The 12,731-nt window shown below is 40.1% G+C and overlaps 1 protein-coding gene across 1 annotated transcript in view; it reads left to right on the forward strand.

Moving 5' to 3' along the window:
* The first annotated feature begins 273 nt into the window (after window positions 1-273).
* The window catches only part of LOC128473513 (cell adhesion molecule DSCAM-like), a 39,449-nt gene continuing 26,991 nt past the window's right edge, over window positions 274-12,731 (forward strand). The window contains exon 1 of the mRNA XM_053455754.1: window positions 274-705. Coding sequence (XP_053311729.1) covers window positions 663-705 — 43 coding nt within the window. The 5' untranslated portion in view covers window positions 274-662. The remainder of the gene's footprint in view (window positions 706-12,731) is intronic.

Below are 12,731 nucleotides of genomic sequence, written 5' to 3' on the forward strand. Positions count from 1 at the left end.
CTCCTCTCCTCTCCCTGTGTTCTGCTCAGAGGCAGAGAAGGTTAGCAGGGAGATCAATGTGATTAAAGCTGTAGCAGAGAAAAGATGTGCCTGCCTGCTTGCCTGCTGCCTGGGTCTGGTGGTTGAAGGTTGTGTGCATGCATAGAGAAGGCTCGATTTCTAAGCAGAATTTTTATTTTTTTAATTTTTTTTTATAAATAAATTTAAGCCGGAGCTGGACTGGATGCAACCAGGGACGACGACGACGACAACAACGGCGGCGACGATGATGATGATGACATATTTTCATTTAAGGATTTTTCACCTGTGCACCTGACCCGACGGCTATTTCCACCGGCTAAGATCGCACCTGGGCTTTAAAGCATCCACCTCCCTATTATTATTTTTATTTTTTTTTGTCTTCTTCTTCTTCGCAAGCTGCATCTCTGGAACGGGAAGCAACCGTGTCACCGGAGAACACAAGAACAGAGCGATCGTTTGCTTTTAAGGACAATCAGACGTATTTCCCCAAGCAGCAACGTAGCTACCGGCAACAGAAGCTGATCGGCTCGGCTCGGAGCATTAACCTTGCAGCTGAGAAATATATATATATATATATAAAAAAACAGAAGAGATTGGGGGAGACGAAGCTGTTAGCTGGAGGGACTGAACGGATTAAGGGAATGTGGATATTGGCTATCTTCTTGTTCCAGAGCATCTTGAATGGTGAGCCATGCAGCAATATTTGTGATTCACGGGTACGGGGTACGGCAGAATACGGCAGCTTAATTACCTCTCCAATGATGTATAGGAAAGAAATACCCCCCCCCCTTGTACAGTACCGGCTATTACTGCCGTGCATTCAAATCTGCTCTGTAATCATTAAGACCATCCATGTGCACATATATAACTTGTACCGATTAACTGCTGCCGTACCTGTGTTCTGGTTTTTTTTCTGGCTGAGATTAATTGGGTGTGATTGAAGCAGCGATCAGGTGTATATGGCATATATATATATATATATATATACATATATATATATATATAAAATACATTGTATTTTTATGAAATGTCTATGTGTGGGTGCAGCAGCGATCAGGTGTATATGGCATATTCATATATATATAATACATTATATATTTATTAAATAGCTGTGTGGGTGTTTATATACATATATATATATATATATGTGTGTGAATGCATACATATATATAATGTGTGTGCGTGGGCAGGGGTGTTATATGGTCCTATAGCATTTGCTACACCTGGCCCGTCGGTGATTTTTTTTTTTTTTTACATCTATCTCTTACATTTTGTCACTTTTACTATAATAGCAGAAAATAGTCGCTCGTGACACAATCAAACAGTTTTTTGGTGACGTTAATCATACTCATTCAGGGGGGAGGAGAGAAGAGGGGGGTGTTGGACTAAGATGCAGAGGTGCATGTGGGGTCTTTAATAGCGAAAAACTGCAGTGAGGGCTACGGACCGCCGCTTTTTTTTTTTTTTTTTTGAGCATAGGTGCGTCCATGATACTGTGTGCTCTGCCAGCGAGGGTTCGGAATTGTTGCATTTGAATACATAAAGGGTTAATGATATATATTTTTTTTTTTGGTTTGTGTATATTTCCAAGATTTAACTAATCATAGCTTTGAATTAATTGCTTAATTAACATCAGCGTGGATACGCGAACGATCAGGTGGGGGTGGGGGCTGCCTATTAACCCTGAATCAGGAAACTGGGCTTCGGGATCAGGCAGGAGGAGGGTTAATTATGCCAAAACCCCACCTGTTCTTTTTTTCCCCCCCAAAAGTCCTTTTTTTATGATACTTTCGCAGTACCGTGTCACCTGCAGCTCGAGTCGCCATAACGCATTGCAGGAGACGGGCCTTGGAGGGCGGGGGGGCTGATTAGATGGGTCCTCAACCCCTACCGTTTATACCCATCGTAACTAAAACGATACGCCAACATTCTAACGCACACAAACGTGTATATTATATGATATATTTTTTTTTACATTTTTTATTGGAAATTAGTAATTTACTTAGTAAACCGTGCTTCGTTATACCAGAGCAACAAGTTTCTGCACACAAGCAGCCTAATTTGTTCTTAAGCCCTGTTCTCCGGGGGGGTGTTTGATTATGCCGCCTCTGGATGGGGGCTACTTCTTGAGGGGGGGGGACCTTACTTTAATCTTAAATCTTATAAGAAGGACACCGATGGGCCTCAGAACGTTGCAGGCCTCTGCATTCCATTCACGCGTCGGCCATTTCTCTAATTAAATATAAAAAATATATAATAATAATAATATTATAAATAAATTATCAATTGAAAAATCATATTCTTAAATAAAAATATATAAAGCCCCAGGGAGCTCTATTTGCTCGGATATACGTGTTCCAAACAACATGTATGTTTACGTCCTCATGCCTCGGAGGCAGTAACAAGTTCTAATTATCTCTACATAGACCAGACTCGCCGGTTTCTTGATGCATCCAAACCAGATCTTTTTAATGCAATTTACAGTTAGCGTAACTGTCGTAATAAATAGGTTTGTTTTAAATGTAAATCTGCGTTTTGTTTTTTTGTCTTTTCTGGTTTGATTAAATAATATTGATTAAGTCATTTTCTTCCAGAAAGCTAGAGCGAGCACTTTGTATGATTGTGAGATTAATGGAGAACAGACCCCCGACCGACGGCGGGCTCGGGGTTCGCAGAGCCCAAAGCGGGTCGTCCTGGTTTCGGGTCACGTACGCAACGCAGACTAAGAGAGAAGGAAAAAAAATGGCTGCACGCCACTGTAATAGAGATTTAAATGGAACCTAGGAGAATGGGATAATGTTAAAAAAGGATAGATTACCCTAAAACACAACAGCGTAGAATTCTAATCCCATATACAATATGTGTGTGTGTGTATATATCTATATAATACAATGGAATGCCTGGCGTGGCTTTATTTCAGGCCGATTTCATATTTCTGATTTTTTTATTAAAAATAAAAATAAAAAAAAATATTTCAGATATGTATGCTATTAAGAATGCTATTAAGAATATGGGTGTTTTGGGGGCTTCTATCGGTTGCTTTCTTAGTAGCTCTGCGCATGTCTGTGAATATAGCACGGAGCTGCCCCTTTATCTCCCTATTGTTCATTTTTCTCCTTTTTCCTTTTTTTTCGATCCGAGGGTCACCAATGTGGCTCTTGTCGCTCGGTGTCCTCGGTGACTACGTGGTATGATTGCTAATCACATTGCAAGGAACATATCAGTGGACATGAGGCTTTTAAACGTTTACGGTAAAGCATACTGAATAAATAGGATTTAAGGCTTGCAGGAGATCAGTGAAGGAGGGCCTTAAGTGCCAAAGCTTGGACCAATAATGGCGCTTTTAAAAATAATTTTAATCCCGGCTCCGTAAATGCCTATATTAACTCCCCACTCTGAAAATTATCTTGGCGTAAAAATATACCGTAAAGCGAGCACGCTAGGTCGATGGGTAGAGAGACTTCCCTGACTTACCTAGTAAGCTCCAAAAAAGCATTTAAATAATTCACAAGGGTCAGTATATTTTACTCTAGGTCCTGTATATATAATATATATATATATATATATATATATATATATATATATATATATATATATATATATATGTATATTAATTAAAGGTATCCTATGGAATAAGCATATTGGTGACACCAAATGAGCATTTCCTAGTTGGAACTATTTAATAAAATGTTATGGGAATTTTTTTTGTATTTTTTTGTATAATTATTTTGTACAATCTTTTCATATATTTTAATATATTTTTACTGATCTATGTAGATATATGGATTTTTTTTTGTAGCGTTGTAACTTTTTATTTTTTTTATATATAAAGCACTCTCCATATCTATAGAGCTTTTCGAAAATGAATGTTGCGGTTTGTGGTATATTTTATAATTGGCGCAGAAATGAGGAAGGAAAAGCAGGTGTAGTCAAGGACCCCTTAATACTTCTACTCTGAAAAGTGCTGCAAAGTTTCAAAGATTTCGCAAGAAATATGTAATTTTTCTGTCTTGTGATTTCAATAAAACGTTTAAATTGTTATTCCAAATTTACCTTTTTCAAAGAAATCCTATTTTAATTGATTTTATTACTATATATATATATATATATATATATATATATATATATATATATATATATATATACAGGAAAACAAAACCATAATTTTAAAGTAAGTAATCACATTTGTTTTTATTACATTATATTTCACTTTTATTATTTATTATATACATTTATTTTTTTCTTGCTCAGTTCCCATACCGGTCCATATATTGTGCTGATGTGATGTCTCCTAAGTCTTGACCTTAGAGGTCACATCAATATTTGTTTCTCGGTCAATCCTTGGATTGGAATTGAATGTTTATTTCGCCTTTAATTATTGTTCAGGAATCTTGGCTTCTTTTATTCTTTTCGTAAGGCAATCTAGCACAATGAGCCATGACACGACCCAAGATCGTCTTTAAGTAATAATAACAGTTAAAGGGGCATGTGGTCCCCAAAAATAGTTTTTAATGAATATTACAGTTTATTTTGCATGATCTCCAAGGAATTTTACTGCATTGCAAATCTCCCCATGTATTCTTCAGAACTTATTTAACTCCTCCCCTAGCTGTCACCACGGAAACCAGGAAGTGCATACTTAAGTACACTTCTTACACATGCTATGTAGCACTACAATTCCATCAGTGGTAATAGCTATGTTTTCATCCCTCCTTGTTTTCAGACGTTTGTACAAAGTAACAAATTTGGGAAATTTTGTTTAAAATGAAAATTCGTATGTAAAGTTCTGATGCGTCGTGTCTCTCTCTGCGTTGTTTAAACAGACCTCTAACTCTCGAGATTGTTGTATTCATGCCGTTCCTTTGTAAAGCTATTATCACAAATATCTTAAGGCAAGGCTGCCATTTTTGTGGCAAGATATGGCATTCTCATCAAGATGGCAGTTTCCACAAACATACCAGAAATCAACAGCGACAATTTGCATAATAATTCCTTAATGTAATCGGGTTCTATCTATGTCATGGGTGCTTCATGCACAGGACCCCCTATTCAGCCCCCTTTTACATGTACAACGTCTAATGAATGGGACATTTGTCTGGACAGCCTTGATATAACCCTTGTTGGCAGGACTGTTCTGACGGATCTGAGGTTGTTGGTAGCGATGCATTAGATAGCGCGGCCTAGAGCTTTCAGTACCCTAGGTGAACTACATCCCTGACTCTTCTCTCTGGTATGCATTTTCTTTGTAACGTACAAGAGACCCCAATGAGGCTGCCATTGGGTGGCTTTTTTTCTTCAACAGATATTAAGTTTCGATTCCCATTCTTGAGTTGTAACAATCTTCGGTGATGTCCGTCTAGATTGTAAGCTCTGTAGGGCCCTCCTCACCTGTTCTTTCTGCAAGTCAAATAGTTACTTTATATACTACTTATGTCCTGTCTACCCATTGTACAGCGCTATGGAATATGATGGCGCTATATAAAACAATATATAATTAATAAAGAAAATATTTTTTTAAAGGGATCCTCCAGGCTACCGGTGATCACCATGAATCGTGATTGCGTAATATTACATTTCTATTGGGTTTTTTAATCACTAGTCAACGATGTTTTATGTTTTTATTAGCTGATTGTTAGAATCAGTTACAGTTCCAAAAATTGAGGAATGAATTCCCTACGTTTGGTTATATTTGGAACTGAAGACGCAGCCAATTTTAAGATCACGTTAAAAATAATAATAAAAAAAGGTGTTCTGGCATCGTCAATAAGTATAAAAATGAAGCATCTGATCTGTGAGGAGTGAAGCCGTGTGTTCTGCGTATGTCTGCATTTTTATGAGGGATATTTTTGTATGTATTTCTGAAGCTGCGAAAATGTTTCTCTGACTTCTGAAGCGGCGACACGAAAGTAATGCAAATCAGCAACGGGAAAGCCTCGTCTCTGATCGGAATATTACCGGTGGCTGAAGAAGTCCGTTGTAGTCAGCAATGCCGAGAAATCCAGATATCATTTCTGGATAACTCCTGGGCTCCCGTGATTGGCTGCTAAACAGACTGACCCGAGACTCACTCCTAGAGCTCTGAATCTCCTGATTCAAACACACTTTGGAAATCTCCACCATATATATATATATATATATATATATATATATATATATAATAATATAATATAGAAGTTAGAAGCAGATAAGGACCATTCAGCCCGTCTACTCTGCCCGTTTCTCCTGCCATAAAGACCTTAATCAGTCGTTGGTCTCGTCTTAGATTCAGGAGCCGTATGTCCATCCCATGCATGTTTAATACCCTCACTGTATTACCCTCTACCACTTCTACTTGGAGGCTGCTTTACTTATCTACCACCCTCTCAGTAAAGTTAAGCTTCCTTCCATTCCATCTAAGCCTCTGGCCCTCTAGTTTTTGACTATGGCCTCTTGATCTAACATTTCTCCACCAAGCGCTCTAGTGCTGCCCTGGAGCTTCGCTCATCAGCTCTGATTCCCTGAGCCTCCAGGCCAAACTCTGGAAGGCTGATCCAAGATATTTAATATGAAATATTTCTCTTTGAGGAGGACTCAGTAACACAAATATGTAGTGTTCCTCAGGGATTTGCACTTTAGGGACCCTCGTTGATTGAGTCGTGTCAATGCAAATTAGCCTGAAGTCTTCCTGTGAATACAAAATGCCCTGATTTCTAGAATTTTACAAAAATATTATTGTGTTCTCTAAAAATAAAATATTTTTTTTTTTGGGGGGGGGGGGGAATAATGAAAATGTGTGCATTCGCTACTTCCATGAAACCATAGCTACCATGTCTGTATTTAATGCTAACGTTTCAGAGCTCAGACTATATATAAGGAACAGTTATGATTTATGTGAATATTTCAAGGATTTATTATTTGAAATTCAGAAAATATTTTATTTTATGCATATTCCTGTGTGCCGCCATCTCGGGATGTTTTGGGGAATTAACTGCCCCCTTTCGCTTCCCTGGACACCATTAACGAGGCACCTGTTTGTTTTTAAGGCAGGGAGTTTAATTGTATACAATGGTAAACGGGGAGAATTCTGTATCATTCTATATAATTTTAGTGATATTATCAGGAAGTTGAGATCTGCTGATTTTAATATATTCCCTGAATTTTAAACCAAAAATCGCTATAACGATTTGGCAGGTAACAAATGTACTTTTGATCTGTCATTTATCACAAATCCTAATTGTTACAGTTCCATATGTCAAATAATCCTATGTAGAATTTTTTCCGGATTAATATAATCCACTTTATGTATATACATGGGGACGGCCCGGGGCAGGCTGGCCTAAGGGGGCGGGCAGGCAATTGTCTTCCCCGGTCCCATCCAAGGTTCTTCACAAAAGGCAGGTCCGACCTGAAGCGAGCCACACACGGCAAGAATCCAGGGGAGTCGCGTGATGTGATGTTGCGTGACCCTGTAATAAAAGTATGTATGCTAGAGTGAGAGTATGTGTATGTGTAAGTACGTGCCGGCATGAATGTGTATGTGGAAGTGTGTGTTAGCATGAGGGTGTGTTAATGCTGGAGTGAGTATGTGGAAGTGTCAGTGTATGTCTATGTTAGCATGAGTATGTATGTGTGTGTGTAAGCGTGAGTGTGTAGTTTGTGTGTGTAAATATGTATGCCAGTGCATATGTGAGTAAGCGAAGGGATGCAAGAGGCGCCTTTGGGCCAATAATTAAAATTAAATAATGTTAAAATGACGTACCATTTTCTTTCATTTGTTCCCTCTGCTCTGACTGGCTGACAATTTCTGGGATCAGAGAAGGGGCGTTTGATTCGAAGGCCTTTTAGTTTAAAGGATACTGGGAGTGGTTGTAGAAGGCCAGACTGCTACGATGTAAAACATAGAGGAGATCTTTGGAAGAAAGACATCACTCTATTGCTAGGCAGCTCTAGTAGCTCAAAAACACCTGTTAATGACGTTAACGGAGACAGGGAGTGTGTTGCATTTGATGTTCGAAATCTTTGAAGATGTATTGAACGTGTTTGTGAAATGACCATTGTGTGTGTTCTTTGCAGACCAATCACACTATGGTTGTTGTAATGTCATTTAAAATGGTTTGCCATAGGCTGTCCATATGGCAGAGAGGAAGACTGTATGTAGCATGCTGTTTCATTTCCGTGATAACTCGACAGCCTGTCAGGGGCGTAACGTGCAATTTGTGTTCTTGAATGCCGAGTTGTAACGTTTTAGATAAATGCAAGCATTTATAAAGTGTCGTTAAATGATGGTAGGGGGGACACCACTGGACCCAGCAGCTGCGCCATTAAACCCCCCACTCCAACAAACAGCATGCGGTGGATCTCTAGCCGGTCAAACACTAATTTGATTTCTGTCGGTAGCGCTTGCTTTTTAGCTTGCCATCTTTGCACTGTTTGTACCAACGGCACGTCTCGCAGTCAGGTGGAGATCGCAATGCGTTTTAGATTTAGTGGTTTGTGAACGGCTTGCAGTGATTAGAGTGGGTTTGTATTTGGGAAAAACTATAGAAGTCTATAATTCATCTGTATTGAGTGTTTGCTGAACCATGGAGAAGTGCAGTACCTATATATTGAGAGTGGCCTATTCAAGATGGTAACCAAGACTGAAACTACCAGTAATGCCCCAAATATCAGGCAATAGACTGAAATAGCAAGGGGTAAAGTCTGAAACGGACCTTGGTCAACGAATAGGGAGATTTCCGGATTTGTCTAGAATGATAACATAAGATGACAGGGAGCAGCCATCACCAAAAACAAGGTAAAAAGGGTTATTGGCTACAAACACCTGACAACATGCAGGAGGAAGCTTTGGATAATGCGTATTTTGGATCAAGAAAAGGAAGGTTAGGTAGAAGGGTTGAACTTGATGGACTTAGGTCTTTTTCAACCTTATGAACTATGTAAGTATGTATTAACACGTCATACAACATCCAAAATGGCCAAAAAGGGACACTTGTCCGCATTCGACCATCTGGATCAACAGCTTCTCATGGAAGACACATTATATGAGTGTGGCAGTCAGTGAGGATATTATAATGCCAATCATATGAATGGAATAAAGTTTCCTTGTTATGTTTATTAATGATATTGATATTTATGGGCACTCACGGGACTGTTTGAGGGGCGCCTTAATGCACTGTCCCTCTGGCACTCGGGGCTTTGAGCCATGACGCTGTAAACATCTCTCCATGACATTTTTTTACCAGCTGTAATAGCTTTAAATCCTACAAAATCATATTAATTATTAACACACGTGGAGAAAAAAAAAATACATTTAAAGCCTATTTGTTAAAACCAGTTGACAAGGCTGAATAATCTCATAGTGATGAATCAATGTGGAGAGAAATGTCACGGTACCAGCCAATGTTACCCAGGAGCAAAAATGGGCTGGCTGCGGTGATATACGGCGGCTTTGATGCATTATACTAAACACACGTGCACACAGACACACACTCTAACACACATCATCAATTACAGGAAGCACAGGGGCAACCAACCAGAAGGAGCCACTGACTCCACCTTCCATATAACCATGTGAGCCAATGAATACGCTGCTCACAGTCGACAGGTGCAGACGCCCTACTAGGCTCAGCCTGGCATGCTATATTTTTCATAGCCCAAGGTGCCACAGAGTCCTTAGGGAGGTCCAACCCGTATTTCCGGTGGTGGGGTATAGTGGTTAGTAAGTGTACCCTTAAGCGACGCTTTTGTAACCTTGCCCTCCTCCATCCACCAGCACCTTTTTATTTTTTCTTTGTATGTTTTATTTTTTTTTTTACTTTTGAAAGCTTTTTTATTTAAATAAATGTATTTGATTAAGAGTATGATTAATTTTTGGTAAGATATGTTCCAGAAAGGCCACAGTGGAGTGCTTGTCCTTTCCACTGTCCCCTCTGCTTAATGACATTGGTGGTCCCCATTCTCAGAAGGGCTTAGGGGGATCTGGCCCTCCGGCCTCGCTGGGATGGGGAGGGCATGCGAGTCCCTTACGGCTGAACAGTAACGTGCGAGACTCCCACGTTTCCACCGTAATGGAATCTCTCATCTAAGAACGGAGGAAAACGTTTAAAAGACAACAAACAGTCACGTGTGTGATTCTAATCGCGTCCGAGGGCAGACTTCCAGGGCTTTTTAACAAGCAGTCCCAATCGCTATCAAACAACTTGTTTATGGCCGTATCGCTTAATAGCCTCGTTTATGCATCTTCCTTCCATTTCCAAATCACTGGTTTTTAAAGCACTGGACGTAATTACTCTGCTAATTGGTTGCGATCTAGATTTGGTTTGGCTCTGATTAAGGAATGATTTCTCCCTTCTCGAGATAAATGTTGCAAAACAAGGTGCTTCTCGGCCCATCAGTTATCGGTGGTTATTATTTAACCCTTTTGTATCGTAATGGATGGGGCAACAAAAAAGTACCCCATGTAAAATACTTCTCATATATACTGTATGGGAATGATGACTGTGACCTTATACATCTTAAGCATCTCTGGTAATTAATGCTTAAGCTTTGCTGGGTACCCTTATATAGGTACATACTTGCCAACGGTTCTCCGGGACAGTCCCAAGATTTGAGAGCTTGTCCTGATACTCCGGTGTCCTGGGACATGTCCCGGGAGAACAGCAGTTGTGGGTGTAGGGCTGGTCGGGGAGATCACGGATCTCCCTCTAACTGGCCTGAAATTAAGGTGAGAAGGTGGAGTGATATGGATAAAGAGAAAGCGAGGGGGGAAAGAGTACGTTGAAAAGTGCGTGTATGTATGTTTTGAAAGTGCGTGTATGTTAGTGCAAGTGTGTCTTGTAAGTGTGAGTGTGTGTGTTAGTGATTGGACACGTGTGTGGTAGTGTGAGTGTTTGGGGGTCTCGTAGTGTGAGTGCCCCTCCCCAGGTTAGCTTCTGGGCCACTCCTGCCGCTGCCTTCGATCCTTGCCGTAGTATCTGTAGTTCATCGGTGTCGTTTAAGACGATGCAGCTGCCTAACTCTGTTATTCAATTGAATTACTGTACTTATTTGTAACTTCTTTAGTATAGAATCAGTCTTATTTTAATATTTAATTCATTGTATTAACTAGTGATATGCTGGTAATGTCCCTCTAGGTTATTCTAGGTTATTATTTGCATCTGCCCCTCCCCCATGGCAACTGCACTCCGTCCCACACTGATTATCTATGATTAATTTATTATCAGTTTTACTTGAATGGATATAATAATGTAACATATATGTTTCTTTTTTGCCGTATCAGTTTTTTTTGTCATTTGTTAGTATAAGTATTGGGTCTGGTTATATATAATCACACCTGGGACGTTTTGGGCTCCGGCTACCCAAAGCCTCCCCTTGCGGGACGCGGCCACGACTGCCCGTCAACGAAAAAAGGAGTCTTTCGTGGCCTGGACCTGCCCCTTGATGGCACATTAGCCTGTTGAGGCCAGACCGTTGCCTACAGGGTTTATGGCCATTGCAAGTCACTGGGTGCAGGGGCAAGTCACTGGGTGCAGGGGCAAGTCACTGGGTGCAGGGGCAAGTCATTTTGTGCGCTTGGTGACATAATCCGCACCATAATAACTAGGTGGAGCTAAATTATGCTAATATGCAGAATGGGCGGGGCTTTGGGGTACGCCAAGTAAGTAAATGTTGGTGGTGCCACAAAGTGTCTATGGAATTTTTTTAGGTTTTTTTCTAATTTACCTTTTTATATCACAATTATAGTCCAGTAACGTTGCTTTAACGTTGAATGTAAGCTTATATTCCGTATAAAGAGAATAATGGAATCCACGGATTCCCTGAAGATCTATAGATCTCTCCGGCTTCTTCGCAATACCAATAATTAATGCCGATTAATTAACGACCATGGTATTTATTTCTGTTTAATTCATAGCCTTCGCTGCAGACGGAAAATAAGAATTAAGAGAAAAGCTTCAGTAATATTTTTAGAAAGCCATAATTTCTACTGAATGTTTGATTGACGGAGTCCTTCAGCTATAGGATGGTTCGGTGCAGCGAGAAACACAAAATAGAATGAACTGAATTTCTGTGGGGAGGAATAACCAGTTTTCTTATTGGTGAAAGAAAAAAACCCCTGAATTTAGCACATTATTTAAACTAAAGATAGCAAACACGCGCCATCATCATGATGAACGTCCACGAAGGTGAACCAGTAAATTGTAAAGGGTTAATGGTGTCCGTGCCAAATGAGATTTTACCCCGGGCTGCTTTCTGCAGGAACCTGGCGAGATGAAAATTAATGAGAGGAGCTAAGGGCAGCGTTTGATAAAGCCTCGTTACAGTCTTGCGGACGTGGTCTGCATTCCGTATAGCCGGGTCTGAGCTTATGTTCCATAAAGAAAAGCTGTCTCTCCGACAATATAAGGCTGGAAATATTCAAGATTTGGGGGTTTTTTTTCCTGTGCATGCGCACCTCGTGGATTCATTATTGCGATAAGCCTCTATGAAGACTAGAAAGCAATCTTGATGAGAAGTGCTGCATGTTCCCTCCTTGATATTTTTAGCTTGTGTCGAGTTGATGTTGCTTAATAACCATTTAAATCTTCTCGTCGATTGCCTGCCGGGGCTGACACATTCTGTGAAGAGAAGCCTGTCCGCGGGACATGAGAAAAAGCCATTAGAGAAAGAGAGAGGTCCCCGTTGAAAGCTTTTTTTTTGGGGGGGGTAGCTCTCCCTTGTGTGTTGTTTTTAAC

The sequence above is a fragment of the Spea bombifrons genome, chromosome 2 (genome assembly GCF_027358695.1).
Source record: "Spea bombifrons isolate aSpeBom1 chromosome 2, aSpeBom1.2.pri, whole genome shotgun sequence".
NCBI classification, from domain to species: domain Eukaryota; kingdom Metazoa; phylum Chordata; class Amphibia; order Anura; family Pelobatidae; genus Spea; species Spea bombifrons.